A 22,541-nucleotide genomic window follows, 5' to 3' on the forward strand; every position below is an offset into this window, starting at 1 on the left:
CCATATGAGGTTTTAACAGATGGCCGACCAGCCGCTGTAGATAAATGGCTGTGATCTAATGTGAAAACTGTCAGTGGTTTCACAGTGGAGTGCTTGGTTTCTTTATTCCAATATTCTCACTGAAATGACTTTCTGATAAAATGTTTTCTGCTGAGGAACGTGTTCTGCTTAGACGCCTGATTTTAAAAATAACGTCTCTATTAGACCGTACTATAATTTGTTATTGATGAAAAGAAATATATGGTATCCATCTGTAATTCTGTAAATAACACAGCAAAAAACCAAACTAAACATAAAGACCTGGAAGACTCCTGCGTCTAAATTCATTCAGTTATTGTACTGAGTCCTGAACATGTTAGAAATATGGTATCTTCAACACATCAGTGGAGAATCTGTTCCAGGAGTTCAAGCGAGGCTTCTTCCTGGTGTGTGAGCAGGATTTGGTGAGGCTGTTTCGACCAGAGGAGCTGCAGGGAGTGCTGGTCGGCCAGGACGTGCATGACTGGGAAAAGTTCAAACAGGTACAGTCAGCCAAACAGACACAGGCTGTAGTTTCACAGCTGTCCTGTAGCACAATAACTGTGTACTGCATACTGTCAAAAGCATTCAGTCGGCTGCTTTAACACAAATATGACCTTGAGTCACATCTCAGTCTTAATCCAGACTTTTGTATGATAGTATAATATAATAGTCAGCCCACCCTTCGCAGCTATAACTGCTTCCACTCTTCTGGGAAAGCTTTCCACAAGGTTTAGGTGTGTTTATGGGAATTTTTTGACTATTCTTCCAGAGGTGCATTTATGGTGTCAGACACTGACGTTGGAGGAGAAGGCCTGGCTCACAGTTGCTGCTCTAATTCATCCCAAAGATGTTCTATCAGGTTGAGGTCAGGACTCTGTGCAGGCTAGTCCAGTTCTTCTACACCAAACTCACTCATCCATGTCTTTATGGACCTTGTATTGTGCACTGGTGCCCAGCCATGTGCACACATGCCCACACTTTACACTTGGCACAGTGCAGTCAGACAAGTACTTCTGGCAACCACCAAACCCTGACACATCCATCGGATTGCCAGTCAGAGAAGTGTGATTCGTCACTCCAGTAAACACATCTCCACTGCTTTAGAGTCCAGTGTTGAGATGCTTAAATCACTCCATCTGACGCTTTGCATTGTGTTTGTCAGTGTAAGGCTGGGATGCAGCTGCTCAGCCATGGAAACCAATGAAGTTTGGACATCTGTAACAACAGCAGACTGCAGATATTGGTGACTTAAGTGCACTATGAGCCTTAGCATCAGCTGACTCGCTGTCATTTCCAATTACTTCCACTTTGTTATAATATCACTAACAGCTGACTATGGAATATTTAATAGCGAGGAAATTTCATGACTGGACTTGTTGCACTGGTGCATCCTATCACATTACCATGCTGGAATTCATTCAGTTCCTGAGAGCGACTCGTCCTTTCACACATGTTTGTAGAAGTAGTCTGCATGCCTAGGTGCTTGATTTAATACACCTGTGTCCATGGAAGTGATTGGAACACATTAATTGAATGATTTGGATGTGTTAGGGAATACTTTTGGCAACATAGTGTATGCCTGACCTTACAAACTCTATGATTATAACAGTCATTTTCACTGTTTTCAGAACACAAGTTATGGTTGGAGATATCATGACCGCCACCCCACCATACAGATGTTTTGGGAGGTATTTGATGAACTAACTGAAGAGCAGAGGAAAGATTTCCTTCGTAAGTACTTGCTGAAGCCTCCATTATGATATGTTACTGAAATCACACTGTATCATATAAAACATTAGATTTTTCTGCGCTTTACCAAGATACATTAGAGAGCAGCACTGTTCTGATTAATATACTGTAAAGCTGCTTCTAGCTGGTGGACTGAGCCGCCTCACCTTTCACCTGGCTCACGTCACACACCTGGAGAGACTCGACCTCCACCTGTGTTGCCTCACGCGAGATGATCTAGAGGCTCTGAGTCAGTTGCTACCAATCTCACACGCCGGACACTAATCGCATGCTCGCTGCAGCAGTCATGTGACTCGTTGTTTTTCAGTCCAGGTGCTGCCCTCTCTCACTGCACTGACCGAGCTTGATGTGTCATCCAATAAGGAAGTGGGAGGTGTGGTCCACCTGCTGGTCTCCGCCCTCCCTGCGACACAAATGAGGAGGCTGCCATTCAACAGCTGCTACATGAGCAACGAGTCCTTCACTGCTCTGGGTAACACACACACACACACTTGTTTATTTATAGAAGTTTTCCTTCAAGTCATTCTCCCTGAATACCTCTTCCACCCTCTAGCCTGAAATGGTGAAAACTTTGTGTTTATGCATCAGCCCTGGCGGTGTCCTATCTGCGCACGGTGGATATTTCCTGGTGTAAAGTGGTTGGCGGTCACTTGGCGCTCCTGCTGGATGCTCTGCAGCCATCAGTCGTCAGCGAGCTCCGTCTTTGCAGCTGCGAGCTCACCACTGATGACATGCAACATCTGGGTAACTAACACACAATGACATTATACTTTTTCTTTTTTGGTCTGTAGTGGATCATTAGGCTGCATAAATGTATATTAAGACAAGTAAAGCCTGAAGGAAATTGATATTTCTTTCATTTATTTCATGCTGCCAGCATCTGTAGCTGTCGTATAAAACAAAACAATGAAAGTATTCGGTGTTATTTTTGTCTCCATCAGAAACATTGTGAACAAAACAGTAAAGTGAACAGGCATAAAGTGATCAGTTATCAATGGGTCCTCTTCCTCTGTGCAGCTGCCGTGTGCAGACGGGGCTGTCTCTCCTCACTCCGTGCACTGGATCTGTCCTACAACAGCTTGGTGGGAGACAACGGTTGGTGCAGTCTGTTTGCAGCAGGAGGTCTGGGCTCTCTGGAAGACGTGGATGTCAGTTTGCGACCTTCAACCTCTGCTCCGTGCTCAGCCTGGCTGCCCGCTCTGCTCCGAGCTCTGCCTCAAATGCCGGCGCTGGCTCGACTGGCCATGCAGAGGTGGACAGCTGACTGTCAGGAGAGAGAGCAGCTGAGGTACTGTCTGAAAAAGAGGAGCGTCCTGCTGGAAAGGGATCCAGATTTACAAGACACATCATCAACATGTAAAGGGAACAGTCAGGAGAGCCTAGAAGAGAGTCAGCCTGAGGAGATTGGAGCGGACCGCACTGGAATTTACTGTCAAAGAGCGACCCACTTTGTTGCTTTATTATTATTTTTTTAAGTCTCTGTTACCACAAGAAGGTCAGTGTTGACGTCAGCTGCATCACGTCTGATGTAAACTGTGTCACACGTGATGGTTTCAGGGAATACTGGGAACTTACAGAGTTAAGCACAGCTGGTGTGGGTTATCATATTTGTCGTCTCTCACCTTGGCTGCAGGGTCTGGGTCTTTCCAATGCAGCAGTCCTAACACTTGAGACACACATGCCGAGAAGTGGGGATACCTGGAAATGGACAAAGGCTTTCAGCAGAGTTTTAAAGCAGCTATTCAGGAAAAGAGCTGTGAATTATCTGCATACCTTGTTAGGTAATCAGCTATTTTGGGGTTCTTTAACAAATCAACCAAAAGGTCGACTGAGTATTTTCTCGTCAGAGTACCTTCACCGTTCACGATGATGTTGAGCACAAGCTGGAGCATTTGATGGATGTTCTTTGCATCAAAGAGCTACGAGGAAATCCCAGAGATTAGAGACAGGATATTATGTGAATCAGCATGAATGTTGTTTGTTGTTCAACAGATAAAAACAAAAAGAGAAAATAGAAACAAAGTAAAAAAGGAACAATTGTTTCTGCCGTTAAGAAAAAAAAATTGAGTCATGGCAGAGACCTGCAGAAGTCTTGAGTCTCATTTGATGACATTTTGTCAGATTGCCTTGTAATTTAAAAAAAACAAAACTGTTTTTTGAGCAAAAGTTCTCCAGGTTTTTTTGGAGTTCTTTCAAAGTTTTCTTATTTTTGGACGTTAGCTGCTTTTTCACTCTTTTTCAGTCCAGTCAGGGATGCAGAGGAGGAGGAGGAAGGTCCTGGACACATCAGTGGCTTATGTGCGTGGAGAGGAGAACCTGGCCGGCTGGAGGCCCAGAGGAGATAGCCTCATCCTAGAGCACCAGTGGGAGCTGGAGAAGATGGAGCAGCTGCAGGAGGTGGGGCCTTAAAAGATTCATAAAGAAATAAATCTGTTTAATATCATTGAGGGAAAAATGACTTTTCAGCTCAAAGACCAAAGTGCTATTCTAAAAAGTTTTTTCTTAGAGTACAGACTTTACATGACTAACCTCCCCTCTTCTCCCCACCTCACATTCGCCCCCATCTTTCGTCCAGGTGGAAAAGACCCGTCACCTTCTGGGAGAGGCGGCTCCCGTGGGAACAGCTCCCACCACCAAGTCCCTGAGTGAGTCTCTGTCCCCCAGCGTGAGCTCCGGCACTCTGTCCACGTCCACCTCCGTCTCCTCGCAGATCTCCAGCACCACCTTTGAAAGCGTGAGAAGGAGCTGGCCACCAAGGTGAGAAAAACGTGGGCTTAGTGGGCGTTCTTGTTGCTGCCTTCTTCCTTCTCTGCTCGGAGCTGATCGGTCTTGTTCCTGTTGTGTTGTAGTGCCTGCGCCTTCTGACACACACCTTCAATACTGAATACAAGCAGCTGGTGAACAGCATCAGTGACTGCAAGGTGAGAAATAATACAAAGAAATAAAAAAATAGCCTTTCTGTGTCACATCAGGGAGTTCCTATATTGACGTCTACCTCATCCTGCTGTTGTTTCACTTCAGCTTTCTCTCATCTCACCGATCGGACGTGATCCATCCGTGACGAGCTTCAGCAGTGCCACCCTCACCCCTTCCTCTACCTGCTCCTCTCTGTCGGACTCCCGCTGTGGCTCCATGGGCCAGAAGTAAACATATTTTTAGGAACATTGACCTCGATCTGCAAACGGTTATTGACAGGTTATCTATTTGATTCTAACTTGGTGTGATTTGTGTTAAAGGACCCCTGAGAACAGCTCACGTGCCTCCAGTCCCTCCTGCTCAGACTGTGAAAACTTCCCGATGGTTCCCACTCTGGAGACCTCCTACCTTGCGCGGGCTGCAAAAGAACGAGTTCCTGAACTTGGTGCCTGATATTGAAGAAATGCGACCAGGGTGAGTAATGCCATATTAACCCAAATACTGTCACTATGACATGTGTCTCACAGACCAAATGTAAGTCGACACTCATGTTCTCTAGTTCAAGCAGAAGTGATGTGGATCGATTCAAATTCCTGAGCCTGGATGATTTCAGCTGGAAACAAACCAACTCTGCTTCTTCCTCAGATAATTCAATTCAATTCAATTCAATTTTATTTATATAGCGCCAAATCACAACAAAAGTCACCTCAAGGCGCTTCATAGATACAGAGAAAAACCCAACAATCATATGACCCCTTATGAGCAAGCACTTTGGCGACAGTGGGAAGTAAAAACTCCCTTTTAACAGGAAGAAACCTCCAGCAGAACCAGGCTCAGGGAGGGGCGGGGCCATCTTCTGTGACCGGTTGGGGTGAGAGAAGGAAGACAGGATAAAAGACCTGCTGTGGAAGAGAGACAGAGGTTAATAACAGATATGATTCAATGCAGAGACGTCTATTAACTCATACTGAGTGAGAAAGGAGACTGGAAAGGAAAAACTCAATGCATCATGGGAATCCCCGGCAACTATGCAAGTTGTAAACAGTTGTAGGATTAAAGATTATTGAATGTACAGAATGATTATTTACACAGAGCTATACAGTAGTGCAGTTAAGATAAGTGAGGGTGTAGATAGTTTCTACAGAGGCTATATAAAGTGCTAGTGGTTGTGAGTGGTGGTTCACTCCATGTTATTATTGTGTGTTTGAGGGTACAGTTGTCCATTGTGGGGGTGTGTATGTTCAGTGCATGAGTTTAACGTGGGTCAGATGTCAGGAGGCAGAGTTCAGGAGTCTGACAGCTGTGGGGAAGTAGCTGTTCCGGTACCTGGTGGTCTTAGTCCGGAGGCTCCTGTGGCGCCTCCCAGAGGGCAGGAGGGTGAAGAGTCCATGTGATGGGTGACTGGGGTCTTTGATGATTTTCCCAGCCCTTTTCAGACACCGCTTCCTGTAGATGTCCTTTATGGCAGGAAGTGGTGCTCCGGCGATGCGCTGGGCAGTTTTCACGACCCTCTGCAACGCCTTCCGGTCCGAGGCAGAGCAGTTCCCGTACCAGACTGTTATACAGTTGGTCAGGATGCTCTCGATGGTGCAGCGATAGAAGTTCACCAGGATGTCTGAGGACAGGTGGTTCTTCCTCAGAGTCCTCAAGAAGAAGAGGCGCTGGTGAGCCTTCTTGACCAGCTTGGAGCAGTTGGTCGTCCAGGTGAGATCCTCGGAGATGTGGACTCCCAGGAACTTGAAGCTGCTCACACGCTCCACAGCCGTCCCCTTAATGTGGATGGGTGGATGTGGGTCAGCATTCCTCCTGTAGTCCACGATGAGCTCCTTGGTCTTCTCGGTGTTAAGCAGCAGGTTGTTTGTGTCGCACCACTCAGCCAGACGATCCACCTCCTCCCTGTAGGCGGCCTCATCGTTGTCACTGATGAGGCCAATCACCGTGGTGTCATCTGCAAACTTAATGATGGTGTTGGAACCATCAGCAGGTCTGCAGTCGTGGGTGAAGAGGGAGTAGAGGAAAGGGCTCATCACACAGCCTTGTGGTACACCGGTGTTCATTGTGATGGTAGATGAGCAGCGGTTATCCAGCCGGACATGTTGGGGGCGGTTGGTCAGGAAGTCCAGTAACCATTTGCAGATGAGGGAACTGATGCCCAGGTCTGTCAGTTTCCTGATGAGTTGTGAGGGGTGGATTGTATTGAATGCTGAACTGAAGTCTATAAACAGCATTCTGGCGTAGGTGTTGTTGTTGTCCAGGTGTGAGAGGACAGAGTGCAGTGCGATGGAGACTGCATCCTCTGTGCTCCTGTTCTGGCGGTATGCAAATTGGTGGGGGTCCAGGGTGGGGGGGAGACAGGATTTGAAGTGTGCTAGGACCAGCTGCTCTAAGCACTTAGCTATTTACAGTTCATAACAAGAGACAAGGCACCATTTCTCTCCTTTGTGTTCCAGTCATCACAGCAGATTAAACTTTTAAAATATTTGCAAATAGTATAAAGAAATATATAAAGAAGTAAAACAGTAATTTATTAATACTTAGAAATACTAAAACTTACATTTGTCAGCAAAAACTGCTGCCATCTGAACCGAAACGTTACAAACCAGCTTACCCACAATCTGTGTATTTTTCTATGCTGGCTACTTAAATTGGCATCCAACAAGCTATTTGCTTTAATCTTTTATTAGACAAAGGCTGACTGGTTAGTTCAAGCTTCAACTGCATCCAAAGGACTGAAAATGTTTTAACACAGTGACTGAACTTGATTGAAGTCTCCGTAGTTTGTTGAATCTGTTTCGAGTGACTTATTTTCACAATTCCAGGAATTTTTAAAAGGCACCAAAAAGCATTACAACGCTGAGCTCGAGTCTGTGGACTTCAAAGGAAATGCAGAGGAGGCCAGGGTCCACATCAACAGCTGGGTGGAGAAGCAGACACAAGGTAAGCATAATGTAACTTTAAATGATCTCCACTGTAAATCCTTGGGGATCAGTTGTGTTGTGTTCAGTTGAGACATTATTACCGGATTGTCCACCGTCCACATTATTTTCTGTTTCCAGTTCTTCCAGTCTAATTTCTATTCAGTATTAAGCAGCACTATCTCTGGGTTTTACTGTTTGGTTTCATGCTATTAATAAAACCATCACAGCAGTATGTTGCTGTAAATAGCAGGCCAATTCTTCTATTCTTATTATATTATGTGATGGGTACTTCTACTTTGATCACTTGTGTCTTTAACATATTTTTATTTTTCAGGCCCATTTAGGATTGGCTGCTATTGATTCTATATCTTTATATTATCTTAAGTGCAGCAGGAAATTCATTCATTGTTTTTATAAAAGCGCGATACAAATACAGGCCATTTATAAATCTACCATCTATAATAATAGGATACAAGGACTTTCTATGAGGGTTATAGGACTGTGGTGCCACCTGCTGGAAATGAGACAATCTTAATCCCATTATTTTTGTAGGAGCCATTTTTGGGTTGATACCTCATGTTGCCGCTAGAGGTAACCTTTTTAAGTTTCTTTTTTTTAAACTTTATTTAATAAACAATGAGTATACAACATACGAACAGATGAAGTATACAAAACAACAGAACATGAACACAAAAAGCCAAGAGTAAAAGAAAAAGGTAACAATTATAAGAATACACATACATGTATTGTTTTGAGAGCCTTTGTGTTGGTGGAGTCTGATATTGATTGTATGTACATTTCCACATCCTTAAAATAATGACAGAAATATGGTGTTTTGTTAGTAAACTTACATTTATGGATAAAAAATGTAGCTAAAAGTATGAACAAATTCATCATAAAAAAATTTTATCATACTTCTTGGGGAACTTAAACAAACAGAATAAAACATTTTCCCATCGTAAAGAAAACTCCCTTAAAATATGGACAATAACAAACCTGCTAAATTCCTTCCAGAATCTCTGTGTAAAAGAACAGTACCAAAAAAGATGCGTCACAGTTTCTGGATGATCCCCACAGAAAGTACAATTAGTATTTATGTCCCTTTTACATTTGACCATGTAGTGACTGGCTGGATAACATTTATGTAGAATTTTAAATGAGACTTCTTTCACCTTATTTACAATCAAATATTTATGGGGGACCATCCAGACTGTCTTCCACTTGATATCTGGAACATATCGGTTCCAATAAGATGTTATATATGGGAGAGAGACGATATCTTCTTGGAATAAACTACGTATTCTCTTATTGCTGTTACCAAGTTCCTGTGAAAAGCAGATTTTTCCTATTGGTGACTCAGCTGGATCAGGGAGAGTGACTGAGGCAGATATTGAGCTGTCAGTGTTTTTATATAACATTAAAGTCCCTGAGGGTGTGGCACCAAGCACCACTGAGGATTCCACCTTTTTAAGTTCCTGTATGGTAGGTTTATGTAAGGTATTTAAGGTGGACGCACGTAATCAGCGTCAGGTGTGTTGTTAATCATAAGAAGGCAAAACGTTTGTGACCGCTGCGCTTTTATCTTAAAATGTTTGGAACAAAGACCAAAAAGGACAAGATAAGTACTGCTGGAGTTATTGGACTGTTTAATTAATTCATGCATACCAGAAGCATCGCGTCACCCCCGCTAACAACCACCTCAGTGGCTTCTTTCTTTTTTTTTTTTGCCTGTCCCATTTGGTTCTTTAGCCGTCAGAATATTTGTCTGAAGACCAACAAGGATACCCAATGGATTTATTTTGCCAAATGGATCATCGCGGCATTGCCGTATTGGTCCATTTGATCGACCTTTGTTTTTATTATTTATTTTATTTCATTTTCAGTTGTTACAGACGGGACAGACATGAGTGAGGGACAGGAAAGGGAGAAAGAAAGAGGAAGGAAAAGAAAAACAGAAGGGGAGAGGGACAGTGAGAAAGGGGGAAAATAAATAAATAAATAAAATCTCCTGGATCACCTGTTGAGAGAGAAAGAATAGAAAACAAGCAAAAAAAACCAAAGCAACTTTCTAAACACAACACCATCGCATTAATCTAGCTAAGTGTAAACAGCAGTAAATACTAAATATTCAATGTTGTTGTGCAGCACGCAGGACAGACAGCACACAATGTGCTTTGAAGTAGCAGCCAAGAAAGGTGTAATTTAAGTCTACGAGCAGTGAACACCCGTGTGCACACCTGTGTGGATCAGCGCGCTTGTATTCAAATGGTTTCCACATGTAATGGTCTGCAAGAGGATGTAGCGAGCCATAGCCCCGTCCCCCAGGCCATGAAGCAGGCATGGAGGAGATCCAGGCCCCAGACATCCAGAGGCCCCAGAGTGCGAGAGCCCAAGGAGGACCACCGGAGGGGCATCCGTGCCACCCTCATGGGAAGGGCTGAGGATCCCCAGACGAGGCGTCACCCAGTAGCCACCGAGCAGAAGCTAGAGGGGGCTGCACCGGCGTGCCCGCCGGCTCTGCCGGCAGCCAGCTGTGCCTCAGTGGCTTCAAGCGTAGGCTTGAATTTTGTTCAAGCCTACACTTGAATTTTTGTTTTTTGTTCCCTGTTATACTGATCATAAAGCTTTTTCCCCCTTTTTTAAAAATAAAAACCATCTTGCTGTTGCCCTGTTTTCTGATTTTATAGCTGAAGATGTTGTACAGTAACTAGTGCATCTTTGGTAATAGTTAATAGTTTTCATAAATTCTTTTTACCAGATAAAATCAAGGACTTGCTAAGCCAGGATGCAGTGGGTAGCCTGACGAAGCTGGTTCTCGTGAATGCCATTTACTTCAAGGGCAGCTGGAACACGCAGTTTAAGGAGGAGAAGACTGCTGATGCGCAGTTTCGACTGAACAAGGTAACAGTGCAGAAAGGCAGCATAGGATGGTGCAGTTATACTTTGATCTGTCATACTACAAACGAGCTGTGGACTTTGCTGAATGAGAACATAAAGCCTGGAGCTCTGAGGGGATAAAATCGTGCTTTTAGGACGATCACTTTCCAACTTTATGCAGTTATGCAATGCAGTTTATTATTCATGTAATATCCAATAAGTTCTCAAATAAATCTCAAACAACAGCACATCACAAACTTCGGCTAACAAGAACAAATTGTGTTGTGACGTGTGCTCTACATCCAAATCCACTCAATGGCTGGAATAAAACCATGACAGAACTTTTTGAGATCATTTTGAGACTAAACACAAAAAACATTTCTCTTGTCTCCCCTATTTTTCAGAACGACACTAAGCCGGTGAAGATGATGCAGCAGAAAAGTAAATTTCCTTTTGCGACCATTCCTGAGGCCAACTGCAAGGTAACATCCATCACTTTCAGCTTATTACAGGATTTCACCAGCATGATCTAAAACTTGTCTTTTACAAATATCAGCCTAAATTTCTAGATTAGGAAGTCAGATCATCTTTGATGGAGTAATAAATAAAAACAATGTTTCTGGACAGATTCTTGAGATGCCGTATAAAGGAAATGACCTCAGCATGCTCATATTCCTGCCTAATGACATAGAAGATGATACCACAGGCTTGGAAAAGGTAAGATGCACTTACCAGTACTTTAATGTCCAGTTTCAATCAGACAAGCTAGTGACACTGTATCCACACAGCTGGAGAAGGAGCTGACCTATCAGAACTTTGTGGACTGGACTCGCCCAGACATGATGAGCCCCAACGAGGTTGATGTCAAGCTCCCTCGATTTAAGATGGAGGAGAAGTATGACTTGGAGAAAATCCTGACCAACATGGGAATGGAGAACGCTTTTGACATCTACAAGAGAGACTTCTCTGGTGAGAAATATTGCACCAATGAGACACACTGAATCAATTATACAGTTATATTGAGAGCACAAAAACTGCAAAACATCATCTGGTAAAGAATAAAACACAACTGATTTCTGGGCTCTTCATCTACTAGGAATGTCTCCAGCAAATGACCTGATAGTGTCCAAAGTTGTCCACAAGGCTTTGGTGGATGTAAATGAAGAAGGAACTGAGGCTGCTGCTGCCACTGGGGTTGACATGGAAGTCCGCTCTATAACGATTCCCGCTGAGTTTGTTGCCGACCATCACTTCATCTTCTTCATCCGACATAAACCCACCAAGAGCATTCTCTTTGTGGGCCGGTACTGCTCACCCGAGTAAACACGAGCTGACATTGACATGAATTAAACATAAAACATTATATACAGTATAAGATTTTGTAAGGTAAACCTAGTTCATACAAATGAAGTAAAGAAAAGTTATTAAAACAAAACGTGCCTTGCTGTTTATTCTTTCAGTGTCCCACAGTAGCACATTTCCTGCTAGGAAAATGTCAGAAGTCACATCATTTCTGTAAATTGGGAAGTAACTGTAATACATCAAGTCACCTCTGTCTCTTGTTACCAGGACTTTTTAAAATGAATGGTACAACATGGAAAGAGGCCCTACACAAGAGTTTAGCTTTGAGCTCAATATGCGATGATCCTTTCAGCCATGACATCTCTGACATGGGAAACCAGGGAATTTGATTAGAAAATGGTGAAGGATTTTCTTTTCAGTTAGAAACTGGATTTGTGTAACATGGTGGTGAAAAGCCCCCAAAGAAAGCAGCATATGATCAGTCGCTATATTGCATTTAATACAAACGTCCTTCGTGTATCCTTTGAATACAGAACAGATCATTTCTGATATCTATGAGTAAACCCAACGAGCACGTGTCCCAAAAGACCCCACAGTGTTTTTATCTGGCTTTTCCCTGACAGTTAGTGGACACTGACAGATGTGTGCTGAATATGAAAGGAAACAAAAGAACTAAAGAAGGTTTGCAGTGTTAAAAACAAGAACTACATGAAGGTTGTTTCATCCTGCTGTAACTTATGACAGAAGCATCTTTTGTTTGTTTTTTCATTTATTTACACAAAGACAGATGTTGAAATAACAGGAGTAACAGTTTAATTCAATTGAAATCAGTCCAATCGTCTATAATGAAATTATTGTTGGACATACATAGTTTTCTTTGGTCGACCAGGCTGGATGCTCTTTGGCATGATTCTGTCTTTCTGTTTCAGCCTGCTTGAAATATCTGGCTTTCTGGTCGTTTGAAAGCGACTTCCACTGTGGACAGAAGATCATAAGAACACACTGTGAGCACTGCTACTACACATAACTACAGGACAGCTGGGACACATGCAAAAACATGAGCAGACAACATTAACAGATGCATAAATGTATGCAGAGTTACACACTTACTCTCTGTCCCACCACTGCATTTACGGCTGCATTTCCAGGGATGTTGAGTTCAGCAATGACCTTTGGCCTCTGCTCTTTGAGATAGAGCATGAAGGCATTTGGAGGCTTCTTGACGTATGGCCCATCTTCATCCTGCTGGGCTGGGCACTTTCTTTTTCTTCAGGAATAAAACACAGAGTAAGAGCACATGTTAGCACTGTGTACAACTGTGAGGGAAGCAGTTCAAAAACACGAGACAAGCTGTAAAACTGAATGAAATCAGGCACCATTAATGGATCATTACAATAATTCCTGCAGACATCTGCAAACAAATGACAGATACTTGCAGATCAGTGAACCAAAGCAGCCGAGCAAACTTAGTTTGGAGTGGAGGTGTTAGGTGGAGGAGCAGGAGTGACATAATCATACATCTGTACACCGTTCCTACACAGATGAAGGGAGACAGATATGAGATAACAGGAAGAAGTTATGAATATAGAGATGTTCAGCAGCTGTGTTCACTCCAGTGTTTGTGTGTTTTACGTACAGTACTCCAACAGGACGCAGGTTCTGGAGCACACAAAACACACAACAGGTGACGAGACAAGCTGCAATACTATCATCTATCCACTAGGTGGAAGAATTGATCAGTAGAAAGAGGAGATGTGCTCAAAACGACATTCATACATAGATTTATTCTTCTTAGTTAGTCTTAAGAATTAGGATTCACTGACAGTGAAGAAGTTTCAGACGTGCACTCGCGTTTCCCCTTTTGCCTTTTCCTGCTCCAGCCAAGTCCTCCGCCTGCTCGACATCTCTCCTATTACCTTTTATTACGCTTGCACTCATGCCTTTGCCTTTCACCACTTCAAAACTGCGCCTTCTTCAATATTACCTTCATATGCTCTCTTTGCTTTTCGCCTTCCTCACTACACTAAGTACCATTTTTTAACGCTGTGTACTCACTCTTGCTAAAGTACATGTGAACAGATCTTGAAGAAAAAAAACAAAACAAAACATACTTTTCTTTTCTCTTCTGATACTATTGAATGATCCTAACAGAAAAAAACAGAGTTAACACTGACTTAATAAAAAAGTGTTATATTTTATCTCAGATAAACTAGTCAGTGTTTATTAGTGTTTGCTCAACTAGAAGTCTTCATAGTAGCATCCACACATCAAGTCTTTAAACAAATAATGAAAGGATAATGAAAGAAAGTTTAATGTGAAATTACTGAATTATATGAAATGCCAGAGTGTTTTTCTTTAAACTACTTGGGACACTGCCTTTTAGTGATGTCACTAAAAGGCAAGGTTCTAATGTTGTGTTGCCATAGACTCCGGAGTTTACTTTTAAAGCTCACTTACAGAACTGACTTATACAGCTTAGTTAGAAAAGTCAAGCATCCAGACATTTGAAGGACTATTCACTCATTAAGGTGACATTTTCTATTTTAAAAATTAAGATGAAAAAGGAAACAAGAAAAGTTACGACTGAGGCAGATAAGAAAGATCCAGGAGATCAAAGTAAGTAAAAAATAAAATCCCCTAAATAACAGAATGTACATTTCTAACAATGTTGAGGCTCTGTGTATAAAATGATTCATTTTTAGAGGATTTAAATCCTGGTTTTGATTGAAACTAACCTGAGTGCAACATGTCTAATCAAAGAAAGGTTACTGGGGCACTTTGTCTTTTGGTAAAATAATGTGACAAGTTTATTCTTGGACTGAGCAGTGAAAACAGAGCAACAAGTGTCATCAGTATCTAGACTTAGTAGACCTAGTATGGTGTTGGTGTGTTTTTTATCAAAAGGATAAACTTGTTATTATATTGTAAGCAATACTAATTTAAAATTCAATGACATCAAAATCCTTCTAGTCCTGATGTCGAGCGCTCTTTTTCACTAATGTGTTGTTGTTGTTTATAGATTGTAAGAGCAGGATGGCTAAAAGAAAGGCCAGTCCTGAAAAAACGACCCCCATAAAAAGAAGGAGGGTCACTGAGCAGGCTGGTCCTTCCACCAGCTCAGATGCTCATGTGGTCGGGGGAGTCAAGCGAAAGGTCCAACAAGATGAAGCGGGGACAACCAATACAGCAAAAAAGCGTAAACTTCTTGAGCATGTGAGCGGTGACAAGGGGCAGGCATCTTCCTGGTTGGACACTGGTAAAGGTAGGCTAATTAGTTGAGTGAGGGGTAGATTAAGTGTACATCTGGTTGCTAGTTTGAAGATATTAGTGTTTGGGAGATATTTGTGTCTATTATCTAATAAGCTGATGTGCTTTTGGTGTTTTCCACATCTGCAGACTGCAGCATAGAGATTTCAGAGAGCTGCAGTAAAAACAAAAAGGCTGGCAAAAGGAAAGCTGCGGGAGACACCAGGGACCCACCTAAGAAAAAGAACGTGGACCAGGACAAAACCAAAACCGTTGCCAAAAAGTCAGTGGCTGAACAGAAACGTAAGTAGCAAGCAGCTTAGCTTTTATATTCAGGTGAAGAGCAAAATGAACATTTAGGGTACAGCAGAGAGTAATTTGTGTGACAGCTGTAGTAAAACCCAATTTGTGTTTGTCTGTTTAGGTGACTTCCAAGCAAGATACGTGGAGGAGCACCGGCTTGGAGAAGGAGGCTGTGGAGCAGTGTTTGCTGGCTACCGCATAAAGGATCATTTACCAGTAAGTGTTCAGATGGTGGTAGTAAGACAGGCAGTAATGCAGATAAGGGATAATATCGTAAGCTGAGATGTATGCTGTTTTACACCTTTAATGATGTCATACTGAGGAAATGCTCATCAATGCCCTGTGTCTTTTAGGTGGCCATCAAACACATCCCAAAGGGGAAAGTGTACTGCAAAGTGAAGGTAAATGTGCAAGACTTGAATTGTTTTTACATTAGTGGATTGCATGCAGCGTTCACCTGTGGAACGTCTGTGCCTCATCATCCACTTTGTTGAAATATTTCAGGATGATAACGGGAAGAATGTGTCAGTGGAAGTTGCCATCATGCTGAAGCTTGCAGCTGAAGCAGATGGATCAGTGGAAACATCAGCCCCAGTGTCTCTGTTGGAGTGGTTTGACTTTGGCAGAGAGCTGATCCTGGTGATGGAGAGACCTGTCCCCGCTGTGGACCTGGATAAATACATAGAAGAAAATGGAGGATTTTTGCCAGAGGACAAGGCCAAGGCAAGTTGACTTGCCTTAGAAGAGTCTTAGACTGTACATCATTCAATCAAAGCACAGAGTATTAGAGAAACATTAACCCATTGATTGATTATTGTCTTTTTCATCGTTTCCAGGTAGGGCTGGGCTATATCATACCATTCACGGTAATACCGGTGTAATTTTGGGCAACGATAGGAAAATGAAATATCGCGCTAGAATAGGTAAAACGCGCATGCGCAGTGCCTATGTTTACATACGCAGATGGCGGTGACGCAGAAAGAGAAGAGCAAAAGTGGATCGTTGAATGAAACGGATGAACCAGAACTGGTTTGTAAAAATGCTGCAACTTTAGTGGTGTGGAACTGGTTTAGCTTTCGTCCGTCAGATACACAACAAAGCACGATTTTTGGTAGCGCATGCTAGCGGGCCGCCGTTATTACCGTGTTGTTTGGAAAATACGGCACACTTAAAATCAATCCTTTGATTTTTCTGAAACTCGACAGTGCCCCTTATAATCCCGTGTGCCTTATGTATGAATTCTGGTTGTGTTTACTGACCTCAAAACGATTTTATGTACACGGCGACTTTGCTAAGCTACAAAGCCGCACCGCTCGATGGATTGTCGGAGCATTACGGCTATCGTAGGCAGGCGCCTCGCGGAGTGATACGTACTGCACCTCAACGTGATATTACCGTATTGTGTGTGTATAACCTCTTTTTAAGCTTTGTGGATATTTTACATGGTTATGCTGAGGATATGTCGGCCAATTTCCACTGGAAATGCCTTTTGGTTAAACTGTCAGCGAGGAATTTGCATTTGCACTGTTACATTTTTATATAACTTTAATGCACATAAAAAAACAGCTGCTTGTTTAAGTGAAAATACATTTATGGGGTTTTTTGCACTAATAAAGTTGTGGCGTTGTAAAGTATTTTGTCTAGTGTCAGTTATATCGTCAGTTATATCGTTATCACAACTTTTCAAATGTATATCGTGATAAATATTTTTGGTCATATCGCCCTGCTCTATTTCCAGGTCATTCTGAAGCAGCTGGTTGATGCTGCGAAGCACCTGGAGGATAAACACATCTTTCACCGGGACATCAAGAGTGAGAACATTCTAATTGAGACCGGCTCAGATGTACCGCGTGTTCGTATCATCGACTTTGGACTGAGCTGCTTTGTTAAGGAGCAGTCGCAGTACCGCGTCTTCTATGGTAACATATTCTGCTCTTGCTCTTCACAGATGTCACAATTTTCGCCTTTTGTTTTAGAAGAAATTGCAATTGTGTCTGTTTATTAGGTACAGAAATTTACTCCCCTCCCGAGTGGTACGGGCGCAGTTGCTACAGGTGTGGACCCACCACGGTATGGCAAATGGGAGTGGTTCTGTACGAAGCGCTTCATGCCGGGGACTTTAACACCACGAGCTTCCTCAAAAAGCGCCTGAAATTCAAAAGACATCTGTCCAAAAGTAAGAAAACGTCACACTTCAAGACTGACTGATGGCTTGGACCACTGGAACTATCATCTTCATGTTTTTTCTCTTTCCTTTCTTTCCAGACTGCCGGGATTTCTTGGACGCGTGTTTAACCAAAGTCCCGGAGACGCGGCCGACGCTGGAGGAGCTACAGCATCACACTTGGCTGAGATAAGCCTATCACACACACACACAAACACACACAATTCAGACGTTATCATTTATGTGTGATGTATGAATTACCTTTCTTTTTTTCAGGAAATAATTTTTTTTAAATTGGCCCACTTTAAATTTCAGTGTTTTGGAATTCCTGTAACCCCCCCCCAGCCATCCCAGGAAAGGGGATCTCTCTTTGAATGGGCTTTCCCGAGGTTTCTTCCCGTCAGTCTGGCCCCCCCAGGGGAGTTTTTCCTCGTCTTCATAGAGAGCTTGGGCTGGCTCAGGAGCTCCATCAAAACTGTCTTTATTTAATTACTCTAATGTAATCATATACTTTAAAGTAATCAAATAAAAGACAGTAAAAATCTGAAGACTTGAAGTAAACTTCCATTAAAATAAAACTTGTTTAATTCATCTTTGCTGAGGATACTGTGTTATTACTATTTCAAGGATTATGTCAGAACACCGGATACTGGTACCCATCCCTACCCATCACTAGGGAACAGAACAAACCAGACATCAATTACAACAAAAATGACACTGACCCAGCCAGCATGACTCGTCTGCCTTAAGAAATGTTTAGCAATATTACAAATTGGGTGATATGCCTTAAAGTAGCTTCTCATGTGTTCAGCATTGTCAAAGGCTACATTTTAATTAAAACCACAATCTAGTAATGTTCTGTCTTTAACCTTCCTAATTTGTTTTTTGTCCTAACCTAATACTAAATTGCCAGTGAAAACAAAAGTTACATAAATAAAGAAGAGTAAAGAAAATTACGGTCTTTTTTTATTGTAACAGTTTACCAGTGTACAGTTTGGTTTGTGACATATCTATCTAATAGACTCCAATTTGTGCATGTAAATGGAGAGTCCTCTTCACACACTGAGGTTAATTATGGAGTTCCACAGGGTTCAGTGCTAGGACCAATTCTGTTTACATTATACATGTTTCCCCTAGGCAGCATCATTAGAAGACATAGCATAAATTTTCACTGCTATGCAGATGACACCCAGCTCTATCTGTCCATGAAGCCAGATAACACACACCAATGAGTTACACTGCAGGAATGTCTTAAAGACTTAAAGACCTGGATGGCCGCTAACTTTCTGCTTCTTAATTCAGATCAAACTGAGGTTATTGTACTCGTCCCTGAAAAGTTTAGAAATATGGTATCTAACCAGATTCTTACTCTGGATGGCATTACCTTGGCCTCCAGTAACGCTGTGAGGAACCTTGGAGTCATTTTTGACCAGGACATGTCCTTCAACGCACATATTAAACAAATATGTAAGACTGCGTTCTTCCATTTGCGCAACATCTCTAAAATTAGAAATATCCTGTCTCAGAGTGACGCTGAAAAACTAGTTCATGCATTTATTGTGTGAATGTGTGTGTGAATGGGTGGATGACTGGATATGTAAAGCGCTTTGGGGTCCTTAGGGACTAGTAAAGCGCTATATAAATACAGGGCATTTACCATTTATTACTTCCAGGCTGGACGACTGTAATTCATTATTATCAGGATGTCCAAAAAACTCACTGAAAAGCCTTCAGCTGATCCAAAATGCTGCAGCAAGAGTCCTGACAGGGACTAGAAAGAGAGAGCAGATTTCTCCTGTTAAATCCAGAATTGAATTCAAAATCCTGCTCCTCACATACAAGGTCTTAAATAATCAGGCCCCATCTTATCTTAATGACCTTGTAGTACCATATCACCCTATTAGAGCACTTCGCTCTCGCTCTGCAGGCCTACTTGTTGTTCCTAGAGTATTTAAAAGTAGAATGGGAGGGAGAGCCTTCAGTTTTCAGGCCCCTCTTCTGTGGAACCAGCTTCCAGTTTGGATTCAGGAGACAGACACTATCTCTACTTTTAAGATTAGGCTTAAAACTTTCCTTTTTGCTAAAGCATATAGTTAGGGCTGGACCAGGTGACCCTGAATCCTCCCTTAGTTATGCTGCAATAGACGTAGGCTGCCGGGGATTCCCATGATGCATTGAGTTTTTCCTTTCCAGTCTCCTTTCTCACTCACTATGTATTAATAGACCTCTCTGCATTGAATCATATCTGTTATTAACCTCTGTCTCTCTTCCACAGCATGTCTTTATCCCATCTTCCTTCTCTCACCCCAACCGGTCGCAGAAGATGGTCCCGCCCCTCCCTGAGCCTGGTTCTGCTGGAGGTTTCTTCCTGTTAAAAGGGAGTTTTTCCTTCCCACTGTCGCCAAAGTGCTTGCTCATAGGGGGTCATATGATTGTTGGGTTTTTCTCTGTATCTATGAAGCGCCTTGAGGCGACTTTTGTTGTGATTTGGCGCTATATAAATAAAATTGAATTGAATTATCTGAGGAAGAAGCAGAGTTGGTTTGTTTCCAGCTGAAATCATCCAGGCTCAGGAATTTGAATCGATCCACATCATTTCTGCTTGAACTAGAGAACATGAGTGTCGACTTACATTTGGTCTGTGAGACACATGTCATAGTGACAGTATTTGGGTTAATATGGCATTACTCACCCTGGTCGCATTTCTTCAATATCAGGCACCAAGTTCAGGAACTCGTTCTTTGCAGCCCGCGCAAGGTAGGAGGTCTCCAGAGTGGGAACCATCGGGAAGTTTTCACAGTCTGAGCAGGAGGGACTGGAGGCACGTGAGCTGTTCTCAGGGGTCCTTTAACACAAATCACACCAAGTTAGAATCAAATGGATAACCTGTCAATAACCGTTTGCAGATCGAGGTCAATGTTCCTAAAAATATGTTTACTTCTGGCCCATGGAGCCACAGCGCGAGTCCGAGAGAGAGGGGCAGGTAGAGGAAGGGGTGAGGGTGGCACTGCTGAAGCTCGTCACGGATGGATCACGTCCGATCGGTGAGATGAGAGAAAGCTGAAGTGAAACAACAGCAGGATGAGGTAGACGTCAATATAGGAACTCCCTGATGTGACACAGAAAGGCTATTTTTTAATTTCTTTGTATTATTTCTCACCTTGCAGTCACTGATGCTGTTCACCAGCTGGTTGTATTCAGTATTGAAGGTGTGTGTCAGAAGGCGCAGGCACTACAACACAACAGGAACAAGACCGAGCAGAGAAGGAAGAAGGCAGCAACAAGAACGCCCACTAAGCCCACGTTTTTCTCACCTTGGTGGCCAGCTCCTTCTCACGCTTTCAAAGGTGGTGCTGGAGATCTGCGAGGAGGCGGAGGTGGACGTGGACAGAGTGCTGGAGCTCACGCTGGGGGACAGAGACTCACTCAGGGACTTGGTGGTGGGAGCTGTTCCCACGGGAGCCGCCACTCCCAGAAGGTGACGGGTCTTTTCCACCTGGAAGAAAGATGGGGGCCAATGTGAGGTAGGGAGAAGAGGGGACGTTAGTCATGTAAAGGCCATAGGTGAGGGTAGGGACGTAGATCGACCGGTAAATTGAGAGCTTCGCTTTTACACTCAGCTCCCTCTTCACCACGACGGACCGGTGCAGCGTCCGCATTACTGCAGCTGCAGCCCCAATCCGTCTGTCGATCTCCGGCTCCCTTCTCCCATCACTCGCGAACAAGACCCCGAGATACTTGAACTCCTCCACTTGGGGCAGGAACTCATCCCCGACTCATCCTATATTTCCGTTTTTATATTTCTAATGTTTGCCTTGTTTTCTTCACTGTCTGGTCTGCCTCTGTCTTGCCTGTATGGATGCATTTACACCGAAATGTCCCCAACAAAGGATGTTTTAATTCACCACTATTCCAGTGAAACACGAGTCTCCCATCTTCCTGCTACCAGTCTGGAGTTTTTGTTCACCAAAGCACACACCAACTTCATACTGACGGACAGATCACTGCCCTTTTGCCGCCTTGTCTGACCGTGTTTTGTGGCTGTGGTTCACTTCACCTCACTCTTCCCCATTCTTGTCATTAAATCAGGCTGTTCTGCAACCATGGCAGCCATTCACTCTATGGCTTTATTCATGGTGTATTTTACCCCTTCACCAAAGGCCGTTCTCGTTTCCAACATTATATTTGCAGTGTTCGTCTATCTATCAATCAATATCTGCGGAGTATTTTTTTTAACGAGTATCCTATTTTCTAAAGCACAGCATGTAAAGGGTAGCTCGGTTAGCAGGATGCTAGCATGTAGCGCTTAGTGAGACACGCCTCAGACGAGTTGAGCAAAGACCCCGTCTGTGTACTTTATACGTGAGCAACGGATTTAAATAAAATTAAGGTTTCAAAAGACAAACTTGAAGATAAAAAAATATATATATACTCACCGGAGAGCCGCCAGGGTTTGCCGCTGCCATCTTGGCGCTCCTAAATTCAAAACTGCCTCTGCAGTCAGGCAGGGGAGGCGTGGAAATTGTCTTTGAGTTAGTCAAACGTTTTCCTTAGTTCGAGTAGATGATAAAAAAAATAATAATAATAAATGGGATTTTAAGTAGGACTAGGCGTTCTGTAATGATCTCTATTTAGGAGAAAAACTTAATCACTCACCTTTAAACAGCTCTCTTTTAGGAGACACACTGCTGGCTAACGGTGTCATGTGATCAAACAGCGTAATTTAATTGGCTGAGAGCCACTCGACTCGATCTGGTGCTGATTGCTCTGGCTTGGGTCATTAAAGTTCATCACTTTTGCAGTTGAATTTTTGCAGGTGAATTTTTGCAGGTGAATTTTTTTCAGGTGAATTTTTGCAGGTGAATTTTTTTCAGGTGAATTTTTGCAGGTGAATTTTTGCAGGTGAATATTTTTGCAGGGAAATTTGGAGGATAAAAATTCAGTGTCATAAATTCAATGTCTAAAAATACTTGAATTCTGATGATACTATATTTCTTCCATATGACAGAGCCTTGAAAGAGTGACAGAGACACTTTTTATGAAAT

General features: G+C 42.8%; 4 protein-coding genes across 7 annotated transcripts; 3 read left to right on the forward strand and 1 right to left on the reverse strand.

Annotated features, from left to right (window-relative positions):
* The first annotated feature begins 44 nt into the window (after positions 1–44).
* Positions 45–4,165, forward strand: LOC112435331 (leucine-rich repeat-containing protein 31-like). Its single transcript, XM_076888739.1, has 6 exons — positions 45–50; positions 360–521; positions 1,650–1,752; positions 2,078–2,242; positions 2,359–2,514; positions 2,788–4,165. The coding sequence occupies exons 1-6, from the start codon at positions 45–47 to the stop codon at positions 3,243–3,245; spliced, it is 1,050 nt and encodes a 349-aa protein (XP_076744854.1). The 3' UTR covers positions 3,246–4,165.
* Positions 4,024–11,916, forward strand: LOC112429945 (leukocyte elastase inhibitor). Its single transcript, XM_076888740.1, has 10 exons — positions 4,024–4,089; positions 4,346–4,504; positions 4,792–4,913; positions 5,007–5,118; positions 7,506–7,623; positions 10,363–10,505; positions 10,886–10,963; positions 11,109–11,198; positions 11,270–11,450; positions 11,578–11,916. Exons 1-10 carry the CDS (start codon positions 4,024–4,026, stop codon positions 11,802–11,804), a joined length of 1,296 nt encoding a protein of 431 aa, XP_076744855.1. The 3' UTR covers positions 11,805–11,916.
* A 618-nt stretch (positions 11,917–12,534) lies between these two features.
* On the reverse strand, positions 12,535–22,316 carry LOC112433750 (transcription factor 7-like 1-B). 4 transcript variants are annotated; one of them, XM_076887967.1, is made up of 5 exons: positions 22,153–22,316; positions 21,933–21,990; positions 20,811–20,992; positions 12,894–13,050; positions 12,535–12,758 (listed from the first exon to the last, which is right to left on the reverse strand). In XM_076887967.1, the coding sequence occupies exons 2-5, from the start codon at positions 21,960–21,962 to the stop codon at positions 12,624–12,626; spliced, it is 504 nt and encodes a 167-aa protein (XP_076744082.1). In that variant the 5' UTR covers positions 21,963–21,990; positions 22,153–22,316; the 3' UTR covers positions 12,535–12,623. The 4 variants fall into 4 exon arrangements, with proteins under 4 accessions (XP_076744082.1, XP_076744080.1, XP_076744081.1 ...); XM_076887965.1 differs by having other exon boundaries at positions 21,933–22,045; positions 22,153–22,205; XM_076887966.1 differs by lacking the exon at positions 22,153–22,316 and having other exon boundaries at positions 21,933–22,129.
* On the forward strand, positions 14,219–18,092 carry LOC112433749 (serine/threonine-protein kinase pim-1-like). The gene is made up of 9 exons (XM_024801766.2): positions 14,219–14,399; positions 14,803–15,045; positions 15,180–15,332; positions 15,454–15,548; positions 15,686–15,733; positions 15,837–16,055; positions 17,071–17,251; positions 17,338–17,508; positions 17,598–18,092. Exons 1-9 carry the CDS (start codon positions 14,339–14,341, stop codon positions 17,687–17,689), a joined length of 1,263 nt encoding a protein of 420 aa, XP_024657534.1. The 5' UTR covers positions 14,219–14,338; the 3' UTR covers positions 17,690–18,092.
* Positions 22,317–22,541: the final 225 nt, after the last annotated feature.

This window comes from Maylandia zebra, linkage group LG9 (genome assembly GCF_041146795.1).
Source record: "Maylandia zebra isolate NMK-2024a linkage group LG9, Mzebra_GT3a, whole genome shotgun sequence".
Taxonomy (NCBI): Eukaryota; Metazoa; Chordata; class Actinopteri; order Cichliformes; family Cichlidae; genus Maylandia; species Maylandia zebra.